We start from the raw sequence: 21,614 nt of genomic DNA on the forward strand, positions 1-21,614 counted from the left end.
CCCTACCTCTCTACCTCCGCCCTACCTCTCTACCTCCGCCCTACCTCTCTACCTCCGCCCTATCTCTCTACCTCTCCCCTACCTGTCTACCTCTACCCTATCTAATTGGACAGAATCTCTCTACCTCTACCCTATCTCTCTACCTCTACCCTATCTATCTACCTCTACCCTATCTCTCTACCTGTACCCTATCTATCTACCTCTACCCTATCGAGCCCCTTCATTATCTTATATGTCTCTATAAGATCCCCCCTCAGCCTTCTAAACTCCAACAGGCCCAATCTATTCAATCTCTCCTCATAAACTAACCCCCTCATCTCCGGTACCAACCCAGAATCGAGGAATTGCTTTACAGGGTGAGTTGTTACGATCTGGAATGGACGGTCTGAGAGGAAAACAAAACAGGAGTGGACTAACACTGAAAGTGAGATGTTTACAGGACCGTGGGCAAGGAGCTGGCCACGGGACTCATTATATAGCTCTTTCTAACTGCTAGCACAAGTATGATGGGCCGAATGGTCTCTTTTATGCTGCAAGATTCTATGACACTTGAGTTATTCCCGACCTTCTCCAGGGCTCCTTGGCTGATGGTCTGTGTCGGGAGGATTAATGTCGCGTCTCCGGAATGAACACCCGCATCTTCCACGTGCTCCGTGATGGCGTGAGCCAGCACCTAGTGAGACAGAGACAAACAGGGCAATTAGCCACCCATCCTCACCCAACAGTAAGGTTGGGGCCACCCCCTGACCCACCCCAGCAGCACCCGCCTCTCTGGGTGGGCCTCCCGAGGCCCCCCGAGCTGTGAGACAGAGGTGGCCCACATGGGGACACAGCCACCCCCGGAAGATGATTCTCCCAGTCTCTCGGTGGTTTGAGGAAGGAGCAGACATCCACAAGCTGGGTGGGACCTTCTGTACCAGTTTAACCCGCTACGGACAACGCGTTGCAAATGTCCTTTTGGCCGAGATTTTCTGGTCACGTTCGCTCCATGATGGGAAAATCCCACCCCAGGTCAACGGTGTAATGATTTCACTCAGGCCATTGACTCCGGCCTACTGGAAATATGGACTCCCTGACGAAGGAGTGAATTAATAGGCCAATCAGGGAGTCTTTTCTTTCTATTTAACCGGGAGTTCAGTTTCTCTGGTGCTTCTAAAGGTTGATGCCGACTGATTGGACTCTGCGTGCGGCAGTTGGAATGGTAAATAGAGGGATTTTGGTGAAGGGACTTCAGCTTCTGAAGACTTATTACAAACGGGCTTTTGTTACGGTTGCCATGACAGGCGGGATGGGAAAATGGCGCCCCCTTGTGTTCACTTTGCAGATTGAATGTTGAATTTCACTCTCACCTTTCCTTCCTTTGAAACCGCGTCAACCTCAACCTCGCGAGCTCCTTCGATGAACTTGGTGAGGACAACCGGGTGTTCCTGCGGTCAAAGGTAGAGGTGGTTTATTTGGTGTGGGCGGACGGTGCTTTCCCACCAATTCCAAGCGGGTTCCTCATCAGGAAGTGGGGCTGTTCGCTGACGATTACACAGTGCTCAGGAACATTAGCGACTCCTCAGATACTGAAGCAGGTTGTGTCCCCGCACAGCAAAACCTGGACAACACTCAGGCTTGGGATGACAAGTAGCAAGTATCATACGCACCATATAAGTGCCTGGTAAAGACCATCTCCAGCGAGACAGGATCTAACCATTGCCCTTTGACATTCACCTACCGGGCACAGCTCAGGAGTTCGATTCTCTTCACTGACCAAGATCAGCGCAACTCCAACACCCCGGAAGCTCATCCTGAATGAAGCAATCCCCGAGTTCCGGGCCCTGCAGCCTGAGAAAACAGCCTCTCTCACCAGGCCTGGCCCACAAAGACTTTCCTCGTATGTTTCAGCAAAATTACCTGGACTTCTCCAACTAAACACACACTGTGGTTCCGTCTTCACACAGGAAGACTCAAATAACGTATCAGAAATGCTGGGGAACACAGTGAGAGGGAGGAACTGAAGGAAATCCGTGTTACTGGGGTGGCAACGGCCTCGTGGTATTATCGCTAGACCATTAATCCAGGAACTGAGCTAATGCTCTGGGAAACTGGGTTCGAATCCTGCTCTGGCAGATGGTGGAATGTGAAGCAAATTTTTTAAAATATCTGGAATTAAGAACCTACTGATGACCGTGAAACCACGGTTAATTGTTGTAAAAACCCATCTGATTTACTAATGTCATTCAGGGAAGGAAATCTGCCATCCTTACCTGGTCTGGCCTACATGTGGTTCATTCCAAACTGCCCTCTGAAATGCCCTCGCCAAGGGCATCTAGGGATGGGCAACAAATGCTGGCCAGCGAGCGATGCCCATGTCCCACAAATGAATTAAAAAAAAGAGGAATGGTGTTGGGTAAACTGATGGGATTGAAGGCAGACTGGCGGCATGGTAGCACAGTGGGGTTAGCACTGCTGCTTCACAGCTCCAGGGGCCTGGGTTCGATTCCTGGCTCGGGACACTGTCTGTGTGGAGTTTGCACATTCTCCTCGTGTCTGCGTGGGTTTCCTCCGGATACTCTGATTTCCTCCCACAGTCCAAAGATGTGTGGGTTAGGTTGATTGGCTGTGCTAAGAAATTGCCCCTCAGTGCCCAGGGATGTGTAGGTTAGAGGGATTAGTGGGTATAATATGTGGGGGTAGGGCCTGGGTGGGATTGTGTTCGGTGCAGACTCGATGGGCCGAAGGGCCTCTTTCTGCACTGTAGGGTTCGATGATTCAGATAAGTCACCCAGGGCCTGATAATCTACGAACCAGAATACTTAAGGAAGTGGCCTGAGAAATAGTCGATGCGTTGGTGGTCATCGTCCAAGATTCTCGACTCTGGGTCAGTTCCTACAGATTGGAGGGTAGTTAATGTATTTAAAAAGGGAGATAGAGAGGAAAGAGGGAATTATAGACCCGTCAGCCTGATGTTGGTAATGGGGAAAATTCTAGAATCCGTTATCAAGGATTTTATCGCAGAGCACTTGGAAAAGAGTGGCAGAATCAAACAGAGTCAGCAAGGATTTACTAAAGGGAAATCGTGCTTGGCAAATCTACTCTTCAAGGATGTAACTAGTAGAGTTAATGAGTGTGAGTCAGTGGTTTATTGAGACTTTCAGAAGGCTGTTGGCAAAGTCCCACAAGAAATTAGTTTGTAAAATTAAAAGGACGTAGGATTGGAGAATTGAGATGGATAGAGAACAGGAAACAGAGGGGGAATTAACAGTTCTTTTTCAGATGGAAAGCAGTGATTAGTGGAGTACTGCGGGGGTCAGTACGAGGACCCCAGACATTCACAACAGATATTAATAATTTAGATGAGGAAGCTAAATGAAATATCTCCAAATTTGCTGATGACACAAAGCTGGGTGGGAGGGTGAGCTGTGAGGAGGATACAGGAATCCTTCGGCGTGTCTTGGACAAGCTCCGTGAGTGGGCAAATGCATGGTAGACACAGTACAGCGTGGAGGTTATCCAATTTGGTAGCAAAAACAGGAAGGCAGATTATTATCTGAGTAGTTCCAGATTGAGAGAGGGAAATGTGCAACAAAAGCTGGGTGTCCACGTACACCAGTCACTGAAGGTAAATGTGCAAGTACGGCAGGCAGTATGTGGGCTTTCATAGCGAGAGGATTCGAGTACAGGATCAGGGATGTCTTGCTGTAATTGTACAGGGTCTTGGAGAGGCCACACCTGGAATATTGTGTGCAGTTTTAGTCTCCTTATCTGAGGAAGGAGGTTCTTGCTCTCCAGGTAGTACAGAGAAGGTTTACCAGACTGATTCCTGGGGATGGTTAGGCTCGCGTTTGAGGAGAGATTGAGTTGGTTAGGATTATATTCACTGGAGTTTGGAAGAATGAGGAGGGAGTTTATAGAAACCTATAAAATTCTAACAGTGCGAGACAGGGTCGCTGCAGGAAGTTCCCAATGGAGCGGGGGGGGGTCCAGAATCAGGGATCGTAGTGTAAGGACACGGGGGTAAATCTCCCAGGACTGAGATGAGGAGTTTGTGATATTCTCTACCACAGAAAAACAGTCACGGCCAAAACTCTGAGGGGGTACTTATCCCCTTCCACCCACCGGGGCAGGAGGCACCCCCATGGAAGGTCCCTGATAACCGAGGGTGGGACTTCCTGGTTTCAGGGTAAGCTCAGAAAATCCCACCCTGTATGTTTTGAAGAAGGAGTTAGGTATCAGTCTTGGGGCTAAAGTTGGGGGGGGTGGGGGAAGCAGGAACAGATTACTGAGTTGGATGATCAGCCATGATCGTAATGAATGGCAGCACAGGCTCAGAGGGCCGAATGGCCTCATCCTGCTCCTAGTTTCAATATTTCTCAACTCCAAACAGTACAGTTCCATTCGACTCACAGAACGGTGCAGAAGGGGGCCATTCAGCCCATTGAGTCTGCACAGACTTACCCATTTTCCTGGGCAACTGAAACGATTAAAAACTCCGCATTTTAACCAAAATATACTCCGGAGAAATAAGAGAGAAGAGTGAGGTTGCTCAATGTTACACCCACAGGGAGGGTAACAGCAGCAGCAGTGAACGTAGATATCAGGGTAAGGCAATACCTGAGAGACACGGGCTGCCTCCGCAAGAAATTTCTTCATCTCTGTCGCATCGTGGGCCACGTTCATCGCTGAGCCACTGGAGGGGGATTAGAATGAAAGACTCGTGTGAAGCGAGTGATTAGCCGCTCAACATTACTGCAGGGCCCTCAATCCCCCAAAATAACCCTCTTACCTCAGGACGTAGGATGGCCTCAGCAAGCAGGGGTAGCCCACCGTCTCAGCAAACGTCAGCGCGTCATCCTAGCATCAAAAAGAAGCCAGTCAGTGGCAGGGACGCTCACTGTGTGGACCCGCCTCCCAACGGGCAGACCCGAGAACCCGCAACAAGGCCTTTCAAATCCCCGTAGCCCATCAGAATTGCAGCTCTAACTGGGGAAGTAGACGGTCTTTACCCAGTTCAGGAACCAGATCAGAAACTCCAAGGCGTTTTATGAAGTTAGAGTAGAGCCCAACTATTTTTAATTTAGTGTGAGGCTAAGGTATTTCACTCCAGATGTGATTCTATTGACCCACTAGGAAGCTTTTATCAAAACAAGCTTTATTTAACAATACAGTTTCATTATAACAAAAGGAATTAGCGTAACTTTTATGAATTGAAATATTTAAACATGTTAAGATATAATTCTTAACTGCTAGTCTATCTCTATTGGTTCCAATTTAAGCAATATTCCTCATAGACATAAACTTCTCTTCAGAATCTTGCAAACAACAGGTTTACATGCTGGTATGTGGGCGGCAGGTCCTCAAACCTTCAGAACACCTCTGGGGAAAGACACCTAATGTCTAGAAGGTCCCAGATTTCAAACTCCAGAGACAGAGTGAAGTGAGGAAAAATATATTTCACCCAGAGGGTGGTTGGAATTTGGAATGGCCTTCCTGAGAGGGTGATGGAGACAGGATGAATCGAGCTATTCCAAAGGGAATTGAATTGCTGTCTGCAAAGGAAGAATGTGTAAGGTTACAGAGATGCAGAAGGGGAGTGGGATTAGGTAAAATGCCCTTTCAGAGAGTCAGTGCTAACTTGATGGGCCACATGGCTTCCTTCTGCACTGCAAAGGTTCTGTGGTTTGTGCACCTCCAACTATGTCTGGGGTCATGTACCAACCAAAGTAAGAACAGTTTCTTCCCTGCTGCCATCAGACTTTTGAATGGACCTACCATATATTAAGTTGATCTTTCTCTAGCTGTGACTGGAACACTATATCCAGCACCCTCTCCTTTCCTTCTCTCCTATGTACTCTATGTACGGTATGCTTTGTCTGGATCACTGCTTTTCACTGTATACCAATCCAGGTGACAATAATAAAACAAATCAATAAATAGTGCACCCCACTTCCCCATTTTTTCCAACCATGTGTACACCGAACCTCGCCCATTCCTTACTTCGTGGCCTCCATTCGATTTGATGGGAATGAGTTTATTTACCAGCGAGTTGACAGCTGTCCATGAAGCCTGGGAAATCTGCAGCTCATCAAGGACGCCGGAGAAGACAGCGCGATCCTCAGCTCGGTCGATCTGCATCGGGTTCGTGCCCAAGATGTTCACACCGTACTTGTACAACGGGACAGCCAGATTGTTTGGAATTTGTCCGCCCACAGAAATGATAGAGCCCTTGCAACTCTGAGGAAAGGAAGTCACAGTCTCATTACTCAAAGCCCTTTGCTGAGAACTTCCATTAATCAATACATCTCACTGCAAACTACCAACCCACTGATCAACACCGTCATGACGCGGAAGTTGTCCCCTTTAAGACGTAACGGCGAATCCCCCAAAGAGGAATACCTTGCCTCGTGTGTGAGAAGGTGCACTGTCCCTCAGTAACGTTTAGTGTTGAACTAACTGGGAACTTCAACTAAACAAGTAATATACCTAATAAAATAAGATTCTAATGGAATGCTATTCAAATAAGTGCAATATCCATTCATTAACAAAAAAAACTAATAGAATTCAGTCACTCTCAAAGTATACAACCAGGTTTTGTGGTTTTTGGAAACTTTTGGAGTTCTTCTGTTGATTCCTCTGTCTGCAAGTTCTTTTTGATTTGGTACCTTGCACTAGTTAGATGGTTCGTTCTCTGAAGCTGGCAGAGTTGAGAGCTGCTCTCTCCCTCTCGAGGCTTGTCTTTCTGTTGCTCTCCTGTTTCTGCCCCCCCCCCCACCATGCTCTCTCTTATACCTGTGATGACCTATCAATTTTCCTACAATAGGATTGGTCTGATGTTACCAACAAAAGCAAATTCAGATCTTATAGGTTGTTGGTAGTGAGTGGCTGTTTTAAATTGATTGGGCAAAGTTTAAAACAAAAACATAGGCTGTCTTATCAAGACTACTGCTTGACTTTTTGGTACAAATGTTTCAGCTTAGACTCTGGACGTACTTTATATTTTAAGCCTCAAAACACTGAAATAAAACCAGTTTTTAAAGCGACCATACATTGTTCTTTCCCTCTAGCATTTTTACAATTTTTTCACATTTTTACCACATCAAATTCCAACTTCACAAACTCAATGTTGCAACAATACATCGCATCGAGACCCTCAGACATTTATAATGAAGGAGACGCGCTGATTATTTTTCATTCCTTTGAGAATAAATCAGACGATAAGACTGTGTTTGAATGGACAGTTTGACAACGCCAGTGGACAGACCCTGGCTGGGGCAGGCCACTCGCTGACGTCTCACCTCCTGCTCGTAGATATCCAAAATCCTTTCCAGCGAAAGCTCTTCAAAGTAAAGCCTGTCGCACTCGTCGAAGTCCGTGCTCACGGTCTCCGGGTTGTGGTTTACCACCACCGTCTTCTTTCCCAGTTGCCTCAGGGTGCGAATACTGGAGACCGCGCACCAGTCAAACTCCACGCTGCTACCTGCAGACACAGGACTCCGAGCTGAGATGTCAGTCGCCGCACACAGCACGCTTCACCTTGCCTGACTAAAGCTACCAGATATAGAACGTAGAACGCTACGGCACAAACAGGCCCTTCGGCCCACAACTTGCGCAGATCATATCCCTACCTACCAGGCCTGTCTATAACTCCCAATCCCATTAAATCCCACGTACTCAACCAGAAGTCTCTTTAAAGACCCCAACGAGTTCAGACATTGTCTGCAAACAAAGTAAGAATGATGTGGAGATGCCGGCGTTGGACTGGGGTAAACACAGTAAGAAGTCTCACCACACCAGGTTAAAGTCCAACAGCTTTATTTGGTAGCAGAAGCTTTCAGGTTAGCGGCTTTTGCTACCAAATAAAGCTGTTGGACTTTAACCTGGTGTGGTGGGACTTCTTACTGTGTTTACCCCAGTCCCAAACACGACGATTGTCCAGCAACGCGAGACTCAGGCCAAAGATTGCTGTGTGGAAAGCCCACACTTCAAACCCATCCGTCTATTGAGGCTACCCTCACTGCCACGAGTGAAACAACTGCAACACTCAGGTTTACTAAGGGTGAGAATTGTAAAGTGGAGACATTGGGAAATCAGCAAGCAATAGGACAGACAGGGAACGGAGCTCACAGCGAGTTAGGGCACAGCGGCAGGATTATGGTCAAGCTGGTATTTATAGACTCTAAAGAATGGAAAACCAACCAGGAGACAACGTGACAAGGTTTCAGTCGAAGCAAAGGTTTGTAAGTGAAGGTGGAATTAGATCATCTTCACGTGGAGGACATGGGATCAGAAAGTAGGGAAAAACCAGGAAATTACAGGCCACTGAGTCTAACATCAATGGCAGGGAAATCACTGGAAAAAGTTCTGAGGAACAGAATTAATCTCCGCTGTGGAGAGGCCCAGGGTTAATCGAGGATAGTCAGCATGGCTTTGTCAGGGCGAGATCACGTCGAACAGATCTGACTGAACTCTTCAGGAAGGTGACTGGGTGTGTCGATGAGGGCAGTGCAGTGGATGTAGTTTACATGGACTTCAATAAAGGCTTTGGATAAGATCCCACATGGGAGACTGATCGAGATGATAAGGGCCTACGTGACAGGAAGCCTGTGTCCAGTGGTGTATCACTGTTGGCTCCCTAACTGTTTGAGGTACAGCTATGCAGGGGGTATGTTCAGTAAGTTGGCAGGTGACACAGAAACTGGTGGTGTGATAAACAGTGAGGGAGGAAGCTTTAGGTCACAGGGTGATGTAAACGGGCCGGTTAGATGGCCAGAACAGTAGCAAATAGAACTTTAAAAAAGTGTGAGGTGATGCACTTTGGGACGGAATGCAAGGAAACACACAACAAACCGTACAACACCAGGCAGTACAGAGAGCTCTAGGGGTGCAAGATCCTTGAAGGCAGCAGGACAGGTAGATAAGGCGGTTAAGAAGACACGTGGGATACTTACCTTTATTACCCGAGGTGTAGAAGATAAGAACAGGGAGGTTACGATGGAGCTGTGTTAAACACATGTTAGGCCACAGCTAAGTGTGCAGTTCTTGTTGCCACGCTATCGGAAGGATGTGACTGCACTAGAAGGGTAGTCGGCTAGGCACAATGGGCTGAAGGGCCTCGTTCTGTGCTGTAAAACTATGTCTCCGGTTGCTGTTGCCTAGGAACAGCATGTAGAAGAAGCTGGGGGGGCAAGGGCAAGGATAAACACTGCGGGGGCTTCACAGGTAATAGGAAAGGATATCATTGTGGGTGAGTTAGCTGAATCGAAAAGAGAAGCTGGAGCAGGGCTTGGCCATTCGAGATTGTAGAGACGGAGGGAAAGGAGGGAGGGTGCAGCTCGGTCCCAGTCAGCTATCCCTTCCTGAAGCGGGGGGGGGGTTTCGGTGCTGTGAATGGGCCAGGAATAGGACTCTGAAACCTCGGGAACACGGGTGTGATCTGGGTAGGAACAGTCTTCTTTCTTTGAGGTTTTACCGATATGATACGGTCCACAACCCAGCACCATGATTCCATGGTCATCGAAATCCAGATCGTGCTCCTGAAACACAAACAGTGTTCATCGACGTTTGATCAAACCTACAGCGGAAACCACTCAATAACAGAGTTCAGCCAGCAAGACTCACCTCGCCGTGATATGTGGAGTACAGATAATTGGTGATAGCCGGATACTCGGCAGCAAGCGTGTCAATCTGGCAAAGCAATAGGAGAGAGTGAATGGGGCTGGCCATTCGGGCCATCTTAGCCAGCCTAGCCTTGGTCCAAAGCCTCCCTCATTATTCATTCAAGAGAATATTCCACTCTATGTGTGACTTTCTTCCTCATATTTCCCTAAATATTTCTTTCACCAGCTTTATCTTACCGCCCTGTGTTTGACTAATATTATATATTATTAAAGGCAGCACGGTGGCACAGTGGTTAACACCGCTGCCTCGCAGTGCCAGGGATCCGGGTTCGATTCCCGGCTTGGGTCACTGTCCGTGTGGAGTCTGCACATTCTCCCCATCCCTGAGTGGGTTTTCTCCGGGTGCTCCAGTTTCCTCCCACAGTCTCAGGATGTGCCGGTTTGGTGGATTGGCCGTGCTAAATTAACCCTTAGTGTCCCAAGACGTGCAGGTTAGATGGATTAGTCATGGGAAATGTGTGGGGTTACAGAGATAGGGCAGGCTAGAGAGCCTGGGTAAGGTACTCTGTCAGAGGGCCAGTGCAGACTCAATGGGCTGAATGGCCTGTTCTGCACTGTGGGGATTCTATGATTTGGTGATGAACCTCTCCAAAGTTCCTTCACTGCCTTTACCTCCCAAAGGTTATTAGTTAATCCTCGGGGCCTTGTAAGTTCGATATTTCCCTTGGCACAGAGAGTTCTCTCTTGGGTGCCATCTGGATATCACACCCAAAACATGCCCAATTTTATTGCACCAAGATGGAACTGTGCTAGTTTTAACCCAGTGTTACACGATGATGGTACACAATAACCAATCCATGTCTGCCTCCCTGTCTGTGTCCTTGACCAAACTGTAAGCTGATAGTGTTTTACAGCAATTGGAAGTAGTAATTTCTTCATGAGGCCTGTTTTGGGGCTTGGAGTCATTCAGTCCAGGGAACGGTTGGTGCAGAGACCACGTTCTCTTAAAGGAAAATGGAAGAAATATTTGAAGAATGTGACTGGATTTCTCTTTTTTATTCATTCCTGGGACGTCGCTGGCTGGGCCAGCATTTATTGCCCATCCCTAGTTGCCCTTGGAGGGGTAGTTAAGAGCCAACCACACTGTGGTAGTCTGGAGTCACACGTAGGCCAGGGAAGGGTGACAGATTTCCTTCCTTAAAGAACATCAGTGATGGGTTTTTTCAACAATGGTTTCATGGTCATCAGTAACTTCCAGGGCTTTTTTTAATTCAAATTCCACCGTCTGCCGTGGTGGGATTCGAACCCGGTTCCCCGGGAGCATTACTCTAGGTCTTTGGCTTACTGGTCCACTGCGCCACCATCTCCCCAGTACTCTAGGTGAGCGTTGGGCCTGATGATGGGCTGAATGGCCTTTTGTGTGGCACAGTTTTATGATTCAGATTGCTGTCTCGCGTGAGGTCAGGTGACTCGAGGGTAGAGGGATTGAGGGCAGGACCGCGTTCTGACTCCGAGGACGCTGATCTCCAATTTTGGACGGGGGCCACGCACGCTCACAGCTCGCCGGGTACGGCAAGTGACTGACCTGTTTAATCTGTGGTTTAATGTTCCTTTGTACCCTCAGTTTCCGGGCGTCCAGCTCAGTCAGACCAATACAGTCCCCGATCTGTCGGTCAGAAAATCCATCTTGCTTCGCTTTCAACAGCAGCTCATCCGTGATGGTTTCACTGGAAGAGACCAAAGCAGTTAACGCAACATGGGCTGGGGTCGGAGGTCAGAGACTCACAACCCCCCCTGTGTATCCTTTGCCTGGGTGAGGCCTGAGGCCTAGCAGATCTATGGGTGAGGACAGAAGCTTCTGGCTTCCACCACCTCCAACGGCAGCTTCCAGCCTCTCCCGTCATGGATTGCGAGCAGTTCGAGGAGGCGTCTCAGCATCAAAGCAATCGGAGATGGACAGCAAATGCTCTAACAGCGACAACCTCACCCCCGTGACCAAAACTAAACCCCCCCCCACCCAGACTGGGGACACTGTCCTCCTTCTCACCTCCCCAGTGTCAATGCGGATATTGGTCATCGAATACAAGTCAGGATTTGGTGTGGGATACGCTTACTCTTTATCAATACTGCGACAGGATTCTCGTGGCAATGTGCTTGGTATAGAAGTAAATCAGCTCAGATATATTCAGATGGTTCTTCAGCTCGGCAAGACAAGATCTTTGGAATTTAACTCAACCAAGGTGGTCAGGTGAAGAATCCCTCCTTCCATTCGTAGAATCTCAACAGTGCAGAAGGAGGCCATTCAGCCCATCGAGGCTGCACCAACCACAATCCCACCCAGACCCTATTCCCAAATCCCCACATATTTACCCTGTTAATTTCCCTGACACTAAGGGGCAATTTAGCACGGCCAATCCACCTAACCCACACATCTTTGGACTGTGGGGGGAAAGCGGAGCACCCGGAGAAAACCCATGCAGACACGGGGAGAACGTGCAAATCCTGCACAGACAGTGACCCGAGCCGGGAATCGAACTCAGGGTCCGCGGTGCTGTGAGGCAGCAGCGCTAACCATTGTGCCAACCCGAAATGAGGAAAAGATCTGCAATAAAATTTCGCTACAAAAGAATTCATATTTGGTTCATTATTGTCACATTTAATTTATAATTGATTGAATTTATAATTGCAAACCAGAATGATAGGGAGTGGGATAGCTTGATCTTGGGATTGGACATAGTTCGGCACAACATTGAGCGCCGAAGGGCCTGTAACGTTCTATGTTTCCGTGTATTGGGATACAGTGAAAAGTATTATTTCTTGCTGTCCAGATAAAGCATACTGTTCATAAAGTACACAGGGGGAAGGAAAGGAGAGGGTGAAGAATATAATGTTGCAGCTACAGATAGAGTGTAGAGAAAGATCAACGTAATATACCAGGTAGGTCCATTCAAATGTCTGACGTCAGCAGGGAAGAAGCCATCCTTGAGTCAGTTGGTCCGTGTCCTCAGACTTTTGTATCGTTTTCCCAGCGGGAAAAGGTGGAGGAGAGTACGTTTGGGGTCCTTAATTATACTGGCTGCTTTTCTGAGCTGCCGGAAGTCAATGGATTGGGGGGGCTGCTTTGTGTGACGGCTGGGCTCCTACAAAATGAGATTGGAAAGTTCCTTCTCTGATCAGCCCACGGCCTTCAACTTGGCAATGTTACTCCACGTGGTTTCAGGAATGGTGGGATGGGATGGAAGTAAAATCGTGGACAGAGTTGGGATGAAGGTGAACAGGAATAGGGCAGTTTCACCAGGTACCTGGGTGTGCCATCCCCTTAATTCTCACATCAATGCAAACTTAATCCAAGCGTGCAATTTGCAGAAAGGATATAAAACTCGTAAAGAGATGCACAACAGAGTTGTGACGGATGGCTTCCGATTGAAGGAATATATTCAGTGGAGTTATCTTGGGCGGACATGCAGGAGGCAGTTTTCCACAGCACATAAAACACGGCGCCAGGAGTTAGCAGCTGAGTAGTGAGTGGATTCTGATGGCTGTAAGAGAGACAGCCACTGTAAGAAAGAGCAGAAAGCAGCAGAACTTTAGACTGCAGCTTAGTACAGGGCTGCTGGGTGAGTCAGTGAGTGTTCCACTGTCAACTTCTACGGAGGTGAAGGGAGATTTTGGAAACGTTTTGGAAATTCTTCCATTTGCAATGGCAGAACTATGAAACTGCCACAGAGTTGAACCAGAAACCAGAACCTATGTCGAACAGCAACACGGTTATCGGTGCTGGGGGAAAGAGTGCAGCCCAGACCTCGCTGAGGAGCAGAGAAACCAGCCTGGTAAAACTTTACAGGCCTTGTATGTTAGATATAACCGTTGGTAACATGGGATCTGTTGTGACGTGGTCAATGATAGCAAGTTGTAAGGGTCAGCTGACCCAGTGAACCATATAACCAATGACAGAATGATGTGATGATCAGCTGGCTCAGTATAAATTAGAACATGTTGGGAATTGTAGGGTAAGTTGGTGAGGTCTCAAGTAATGAAGTTTCTTCATTAAACTTTTCTTTGATTTATAAGTTGGAGTATGTTTTGTTATATTTTTACTGCCTACATTTGAAGCGTTCTTTCTGGATTAACATTGTAGATGCAATTGGAACTTGCTACTAATGTTATTTATGAACAGCAGGTGTTCAACATCAGAGTTCAGGGGGAGAATATTGACCACTACGTGACTGTATTGAGATGCCTAGCTGAACCTTGTGAATTTGAGCAACTGAACAATGAGACAGGGTTGTTTTAGGAACAATAGATCACAGTGGTTAGCACTGCTGCCTCACAGCGTCAGGGACCCGAGTTCAATCCTAGCCTCGGGTCACTGTGCGGAGTTTGCACATTCTCCCCGTGTCTGCATGGGTTTCCTCCGGGTGATCCGGTTTCCTCCCACAGTCCAAAGATTTGCGAGTTAGGTTGATGGGCCTTATTAAATTGCCCCTTAATGTCCAGGGGGATTAGCAGGATAAATATGTGGGGTTACGGTAATAGGGTGGGATTGTTGTCGGTGCAGGCCCGATGGGCCAAATGGCCTCCTTCCACACTGTAGGGATTCTGTGATTCATGTGAGGACCCATCTATCGAGGGAAGAGAAACTTACCCTCAAGGAAGCTATTGCCGTGTGCAGGCGGTCTGAAGTGTATTGATGGGGGAACTAGTGAAGATTTGCATTTTGCTGAGGCACAGCTCTGACTTTCTAATGGAGTGGAGGAAGGAGCATTTACCAAAAACAACTACTGGAGGAACATTGCCAAGGCTTCACCTCCCTAGATACAAAGGATGGGGTACAGCAAGTGGAGTTGGATGAATGCAGCATTTTCCTATTATCTGGATGTCATCTTTGAGGTACAGGGAGTGGCACAGGCGTTTCCGCTGCCCCGGAAGAGTATCAATGCAGGAAGTGTCAGATAGTCAATGACCTTCTAGGAGTCAAAGCAATTGTGAATGACCTGCCAGTCTGTGGCGCTGGAGATCTGACGGGAGAAGTCATTATAGACTATGATCAGAATCGAGTGAGATGTTACTTGCCAGACGAACAGGAAACTGGGCAAGAGCAAACTGCACTGGAGTCAAGCAGTCACCATGTGGAGATGCCGGCGTTGGACTGGGGTAAACACAGGAAGAAGTCTCACCAGGTTAAAGCCCAAAAGCAAACGCGTTTGCTACCAAAGAAACCTGCTGGATTTTGACCTGATGTTGTGAGCCTCCTCACTGAAATCAAGTGTACAGATGATGAACTGGTGGCAGAAGGACTTTGCCCTGACCCTGATGAGGTGCGAGTTACAGCAGAGATGCAGCAAACCACAAACGTGAATGTGGTGTGACCGTTCGTTGGCCTTGTGACCGGCGTGACAACGTTCTTGCTCGGTTTGTCATCAGACTGTGAACCCTCTCGCTTCACAAGCTGACTGCAAAGCAGGTCCGGTGGTACTGGGGCAGATCTCACATCACACGCCCGTATCGAGATTCTATCGTACCAGCGGCAGAGTCACCCAGTGAGACAGGACTGAGAGCAATTCTGATGCGACACGGGACAATTTGCACTCAGAGTGTTGACTCACGGAGTACGCTGACTGAGAGACAGAGCCTGCCTCTGCTCTTTGCTTCTGAGCCTCTTTGGAGTAACAGTCCAAAACGAGGCCCTTCAGCCCATCGTGTCTGCACTGGCCTATCCCGTACCTTGTTCACGTCTCCCTTTGTTAGGCTGAAGCAGTGTGCCAGAAGGCTGAGAGAGACACGTTCTAGTGAGGAGCTGAGGGAAATCAGCATTAATAGAGAAATAGTTTGGGGGAAACTGATGGGATTGAAGGTGATTACATCTCCAGGTCCTGATAATCTTCATCCCAAAGTACTTAAGGAAGTGGTCCTGGAAATAGTAGATCCATTGGTGAGAATTTTCCCAAATCCTTTGGACTCTGGACTGGTTCCGACAGATTGGAGGGTAGCTAATGTGACCCGCTATCCAAACAGGGAGGTAGCGGGGAAACAGGGAATGATAGAGCAGTGAGCCTAACCACAGTACTGAGGAAGTAGCTAAAGACCATTATCAAGGATTTCATAACTCAGCATTTGGAAAACAGTGGGATAATCAGACAAAGTCAGCATGGATCTATAAAGGGGAAATCCTGCTTGATAAATCTATTAGAATTCTTTGACAGTATAACTAGTAAAATTGACCAAGGAGAACCAGTGGATGTGGTTTATTTAGACCTTCAGAAGGCTTTTGACAAGGTCTCTCATAAAAGGCTACTATATAAAGTTAAAGCACCTGGGATTGCAGGTAATGTCTTGAGACGGATAGATGGCTGGTTAACAGATAGCATTCACCAGACGGGCAATCAGAAACAACTTACACGCCTACCGCTGGAAGACCGGAGGAGGAGTTTTCCTGTCCTGGCCATCATGGGAATTGGGGCATGTGAGGAGGGTGCGGGGGAAAGACCATGTAAAGATTCGTTTACCTCGGGCGTGATTTTCCAGTTCTGCGGCGAGCGTGGCTGGAAAATCCCACCCCTGAACCATTTGAAGATTTCGGGTGGGATTTTCCAGCCCTTCCTGGCAGTGGGATCTTCCAGTCCCGCTGTCAGTACACCCCTGCCATGGCTTTTCCCACGGTAGATTCAATGGGAAATCCCATCAATAATGGTGAGAAGATCTGACCAATGGCCGGAGGCCTCCCGCACCCCCCCGTGAGGGAGTGGGAGTGAGGGTGGGGATGGGGGTGGGGGTGGATGGGTGTGTGGGGGGTCACGGTGGAGAGAAAACTCCCCTCTGAAATGTGCAATACATGTCTCTCTCTTTTCATGAGAGATGGTTGGAGAAATACCCTGGTGTAGTTTGATATTGTCGTGTGACCACTGAGGGTGAGGCTTTGGGTGGAACCTGGAAGAGGAGGGAAGGTGGTGGAGAGAAAGTGGACAGACTGGTGGGACCCAGGCAGGTGAAACCCAACACAGGCAAGGGAGGGCTGGGAATAACTCTTCAGAAGAGTCAGTGTAACCCGATGGGCCGAATGGCTGTACCATCCCAGATAACTCTTCACCGTCTGCCCTTCCTGACTGAATCCCCATCGGAGTCCAATCAATTAGCAAATTCCCCATTTGACTGTGGGGTCGGTGAAGCAGGCGTCACTTTAGAGAAACCGTGATGACAAGCTGTTCATGGAAGAATTGAATTATATCCCATCTTCCCTTTCAGGATCTAGAACCAGTTACAAAGGGAAAAAGAGGAGGAAGTTGAGTCATTGAGAGACAGTGTTTTCGTGCTGATTGGCTTTGAGAGCCTAATCCTTGTTTTTTTACTAATTTCCCCCATTCACTTTATCTACTCTCCTTTTTTTTGGTGATCTTACTGATTGTTTTTATATTTCTTGCTAGTTGTACTCTCATGTTCTATTTTCTCTCTCTTCCCTTTTTCAGTCTTCCTTTGCTGGTCTCTAAAATGTCCCCAATCTTCTGGCCTATTACAAACCCCTGCAGCCTGCAAAACATTTTCTTCCATTTTGATAGCGCCCTTAACTTCCTCGGTGGATGGTGCATGTTTTTTAGCTGCATCTTTCTTTCTCAATGGAATTACTTACAGGATTAGCCACCACTGCCAAACAACACTCATACAGCACAGTGGTTAGCACTGCTGCCTCACAGCGCCAGGGGCCCGGGTTCGATTCCCGGCTTGAGTCACACATTCTCCCCGTGTCTGCGTGGGTTTCCTCCGGGTGCTCTCACAGTCTGAAAGATGTGCTGGTTAGGCGCATTGGCCATGCTAAATTCTCCCTCAGTGTACCCGAACAGGTGTCGCAGCGTGGCAACTAGGGGATTTTCACAGTAACTTCATTGCAGTGTTAATGTAAGCCTACTTGTGACACTAATGAATAAATCAATTTTAATAATGAATCCCTACAATTGGGTAGAAGGTTACTCATTGAGCCTGCATCAACTCTTACTGAAGCCCTATCTCCACTAATCCCCCTAACCCATATCCGTTGGGGTAATTTAGCATGGCCAATCCACCTAGCCAATGCATATTTGGATTAGGTCAGTGGAAAGCAACAATAAAGCTGCTAAGATCTGGTGAAGGCATCGGTGAAAAACCACAGCAATGGCATCAAGCACCTGCATTCTGGATGTTACTGTCGGGAACCAGGATGTTTTTCCTAAAAGCTTTCAGAAAGTTTGACCTCCCATTCTGAGACTGTCCTCTGTATCCCTGTGTTATCACCCACTATGACAGGGTATATCATCTCCTTACTGGCAGCACAGTGGGTAGCACTGCTGCCTCACAGCGCCAGGGACCCGGGCTCGATTCCCGGCACGGGTCTATGTGGAGTTTGCACATTCTCCCCGTGTCTGCGTGGGTTTCCACCGGGTGCTCCGGTTTCCTCCCACACTCCAAAGATGCGCGGGTCAGGTGGACTGGACATGCTAAAATTGACCTTTAGTGTCAAAGGGAATGGCAGGGTAGATGCACGTGGTTACGGGGATGGGGGTCAAGGTGGGCCTGCTGTCAGTGCAGGCTCGATGGGCTGAATGGCCTCCTTCTGCAGTGTGGGGATTCTATGATTCTGAGATACTGGACAGAATGCACATTTGTATCAGGGTCTCGCTGCCGACAGTTACCTGTTGTGTTTTACTAACTCTTTCTCCAACATCACTATCTGCTTCAGTCTGTACAGGAACCATTTGTCAATCGCAGTCAGCTCATAAATATCATCCACCGAGATCCCGCTGTGTAACGCCTGCAGGAGAAGGAAAGTCAGCAACAAGAGGTGAACATAAATCCTGCCACGGAGGCAATATCACACAGAGATTCTCCTCACAAAAACCAATCATTAATCTCCAGAAGTATAACTGGGCGACAGTTGTGGCTTTTCAGTTGGAACATTTGAAATAACTTCTTATACTTTTAACTTTCACACAATACAACCAGTCTCAGAATGAAAAGGGAGAAAGAACAAAAATACCCTTCATTCTCAGGTGCTAACCCCGAGGCAAAATATTCTTGTGGGGATCGAGCAAGAACGGGGTGGGTTTCAACTTCCAGCCAATCCAGTAAGGTGTTCACAGCCAGGCAGGCACTGGAAACAAAACTGTACATCTGTCCAAACACAGGGAAACGCAACACAGCTTCTACCCAGTGTCTACAGTGTGAGATAGGTAAAGGTGACTGGGACACGGGAACTGAGAGAGAGACAGAGAGAGACAGAGCGAGTGAGACAGAGAGAGTGAGACAGAGAGAGACAGAGCGAGTGAGACAGAGCGAGTGAGACAGAGCGAGAGACAGAGAGAGTGAGACAGAGAGAGTGAGACACAGAGAGTGAGACAGAGAGAGTGAGACAGAGAGAGTGAGACAGAGAGAGAGAGAGAGCGAGTGAGACAGAGAGAGTGAGACAGAGAGAGTGAGACAGAGAGAGTGAGACAGAGAGAGTGAGACAGAGAGAGTGAGACAGAGCGAGAGACAGAGAGAGTGAGACAGAGAGAGTGAGACAGAGCGAGAGAGACAGAGCGAGAGAGACAGAGCGAGAGAGACAGAGAGAGTGAGACAGAGAGAGAGACAGAGAGAGAGACAGAGAGAGAGAGAGAGCGAGTGAGACAGAGCGAGTGAGACAGAGCGAGTGAGACAGAGCGAGTGAGACAGAGAGAGTGAGACAGAGAGAGTGAGACAGAGAGAGTGAGACAGAGAGAGAGAGAGCGAGTGAGACAGAGAGAGTGAGACAGGGAGAGAGAGAGCGAGTGAGACAGAGTGAGTGAGACAGAGAGAGTGAGACACAGAGAGTGAGACAGAGAGAGTGAGACAGAGAGAGTGAGACAGAGAGAGAGAGAGAGCGAGTGAGACAGAGAGAGTGAGACAGGGAGAGAGAGAGCGAGTGAGACAGAGTGAGTGAGACAGAGAGAGTGAGACACAGAGAGTGAGACAGAGAGAGTGAGACAGAGAGAGTGAGACAGAGAGAGTGAGACAGAGAGAGAGAGAGAGCGAGTGAGACAGAGAGAGTGAGACAGAGAGAGTGAGACAGAGAGAGAGACAGAGAGAGAGACAGAGAGAGAGACAGAGAGAGAGAGAGAGAGTGAGACAGAGAGAGTGAGACAGGGAGAGAGAGAGCGAGTGAGACAGAGTGAGTGAGACAGAGAGAGTGAGACACAGAGAGTGAGACAGAGAGAGTGAGACAGAGAGAGTGAGACAGAGAGAGAGAGAGAGCGAGTGAGACAGAGAGAGTGAGACAGAGAGAGTGAGACAGAGAGAGAGACAGAGAGAGAGACAGAGAGAGAGACAGAGAGAGAGAGAGAGAGTGAGACAGAGAGAGTGAGACAGAGAGAGCGAGTGAGAGAGAGCGAGTGAGACAGAGAGAGTGAGACAGAGAGAGTGAGACAGAGAGAGTGAGACAGAGAGAGTGAGACAGAGAGAGAGACAGAGAGAGTGAGACAGAGAGAGTGAGACAGAGAGAGTGAGACAGGGAGAGAGAGCGAGTGAGAGAGAGCGAGTGAGACAGAGAGAGAGAGAGCGAGTGAGCGCAGGAACAGGAACTGAGCCCATGTACACTCCACCCTGCCATCTATGTTGGGGGTGGCACCAGTCAGACTGGGAGGGGGTGATGGTGGAGGTGGTGATGGGGGGGAGGGAGCGATGGGGGAAGGGGCGATAAGGGGGAGGAAGCGATGGAGGGAGAGAGCGATGGAGGGAGGGGGCAAAGGGAGGAGGGGGCAAAGGGAGGAGGGGGCAAAGGGAGGAGGGGGCAAAGGGGGATGGAGTGATAGGGGGAGGGAGCAATGGGGGAGGAGGCGATGGGGGGAAGGAAGCGATGGGGGTAGGGAGTGATGGGGGGGACAATGGGGAAAGGGGTGGGGGGGTGATGAGGGGGTGGTGGTGAGGGTGGGGGGGGTGATGAGGGGGGGGTGATGAGGGTGGGGGGGGTGATGAGGGGTGGTGATGAGGGTGGGGTGGTGATGAGGGGGTGGTGATGAGGGTGGGGGGGGTGATGAGGGTGGGGGGGTGATGAGGGTGGGGGGGGTGATGAGGGTGGGGGGGGTGATGAGGGTGGGGGGGGTGATGAGGGGGGGGTGATGAGGGTGGGGGGGGTGATGAGGGTGGGGGGGGTGATGAGGGTGGGGGGGTGATGAGGGTGGGGGGGGTGATGAGGGTGGGGGGGTGATGAGGGTGGGGGGGGTGATGAGGGTGGGGGTGGTGATGAGGGTGGGGGGGGTGATGAGGGTGGGGGGGGTGATGAGGGTGGGGGGGGTGATGAGGGTGGGGGGGTGATGAGGGTGGGGGGGGTGATGAGGGTGGGGGGGGTTGATGAGGGTGGGGGGGGTGATGAGGGTGGGGGGGGTGATGAGGGGGTGGTGATGAGGGTGGGGGGGGTGATGAGGGTGGGGGGGTGATGAGGGTGGGGGGGGTGATGAGGGTGGGGGGGGTGATGAGGGTGGGGGGGTGATGAGGGTGGGGGGGGTGATGAGGGTGGGGGGGTGATGAGGGGGTGGTGATGAGGGTGGGGGGGGTGATGAGGGTGGGGGGGGTGATGAGGGTGGGGGGGTGATGAGGGTGGGGGGGGTGATGAGGGTGGGGGGGTGATGAGGTGGGGTGGTGATGAGGGTGGGGGGGTGATGAGGGTGGGGGTGGTGATGAGGGTGGGGGTGGTGATGAGGGTGGGGGGGTGATGAGGGTGGGGGGGGTGATGAGGGTGGGGGTGGTGATGAGGGTGGGGGGTGATGAGGGGGTGGTGATGAGGGTGGGGGGGTGATGAGGGTGGGGGTGATGGGGGGGGTGATGAGGGTGGGGGGTGGTGATGAGGGTGGGGGGGGTGATGAGGGTGGGGGGGGTGATGAGGGTGGGGGGGGTGATGAGGGTGGGGGGTGGTGATGAGGGTGGGGGGGTGATGAGGGTGGGGGGGTGATGAGGGTGGGGGGGTGATGAGGGGGTGGTGCTGAGGGTGGGGGTGGTGGTGATGAGGGTGGGGGTGGTGATGAGGGTGGGGGG

The 21,614-nt window shown here is 49.6% G+C and overlaps 1 protein-coding gene across 1 annotated transcript in view; it reads right to left on the bottom strand.

The window, feature by feature from the left end:
* The window catches only part of cps1 (carbamoyl-phosphate synthase 1, mitochondrial), a 100,441-nt gene that overhangs the window by 14,574 nt on the left and 64,253 nt on the right, over positions 1 to 21,614 (bottom strand). Inside the window, 10 exon segments of the mRNA XM_080198494.1 lie at positions 566 to 673; positions 1,350 to 1,427; positions 4,600 to 4,675; positions 4,772 to 4,839; positions 6,025 to 6,219; positions 7,281 to 7,462; positions 9,455 to 9,518; positions 9,604 to 9,669; positions 11,188 to 11,329; positions 18,263 to 18,381. Coding sequence (XP_080054620.1) covers positions 566 to 673; positions 1,350 to 1,427; positions 4,600 to 4,675; positions 4,772 to 4,839; positions 6,025 to 6,219; positions 7,281 to 7,462; positions 9,455 to 9,518; positions 9,604 to 9,669; positions 11,188 to 11,329; positions 18,263 to 18,381 — 1,098 coding nt within the window.

Source organism: Carcharhinus amblyrhynchos, chromosome 11 (assembly GCF_965287045.1).
Source record: "Carcharhinus amblyrhynchos chromosome 11, sCarAmb.v2.hapA, whole genome shotgun sequence".
NCBI lineage: Eukaryota > Metazoa > Chordata > Chondrichthyes > Carcharhiniformes > Carcharhinidae > Carcharhinus > Carcharhinus amblyrhynchos.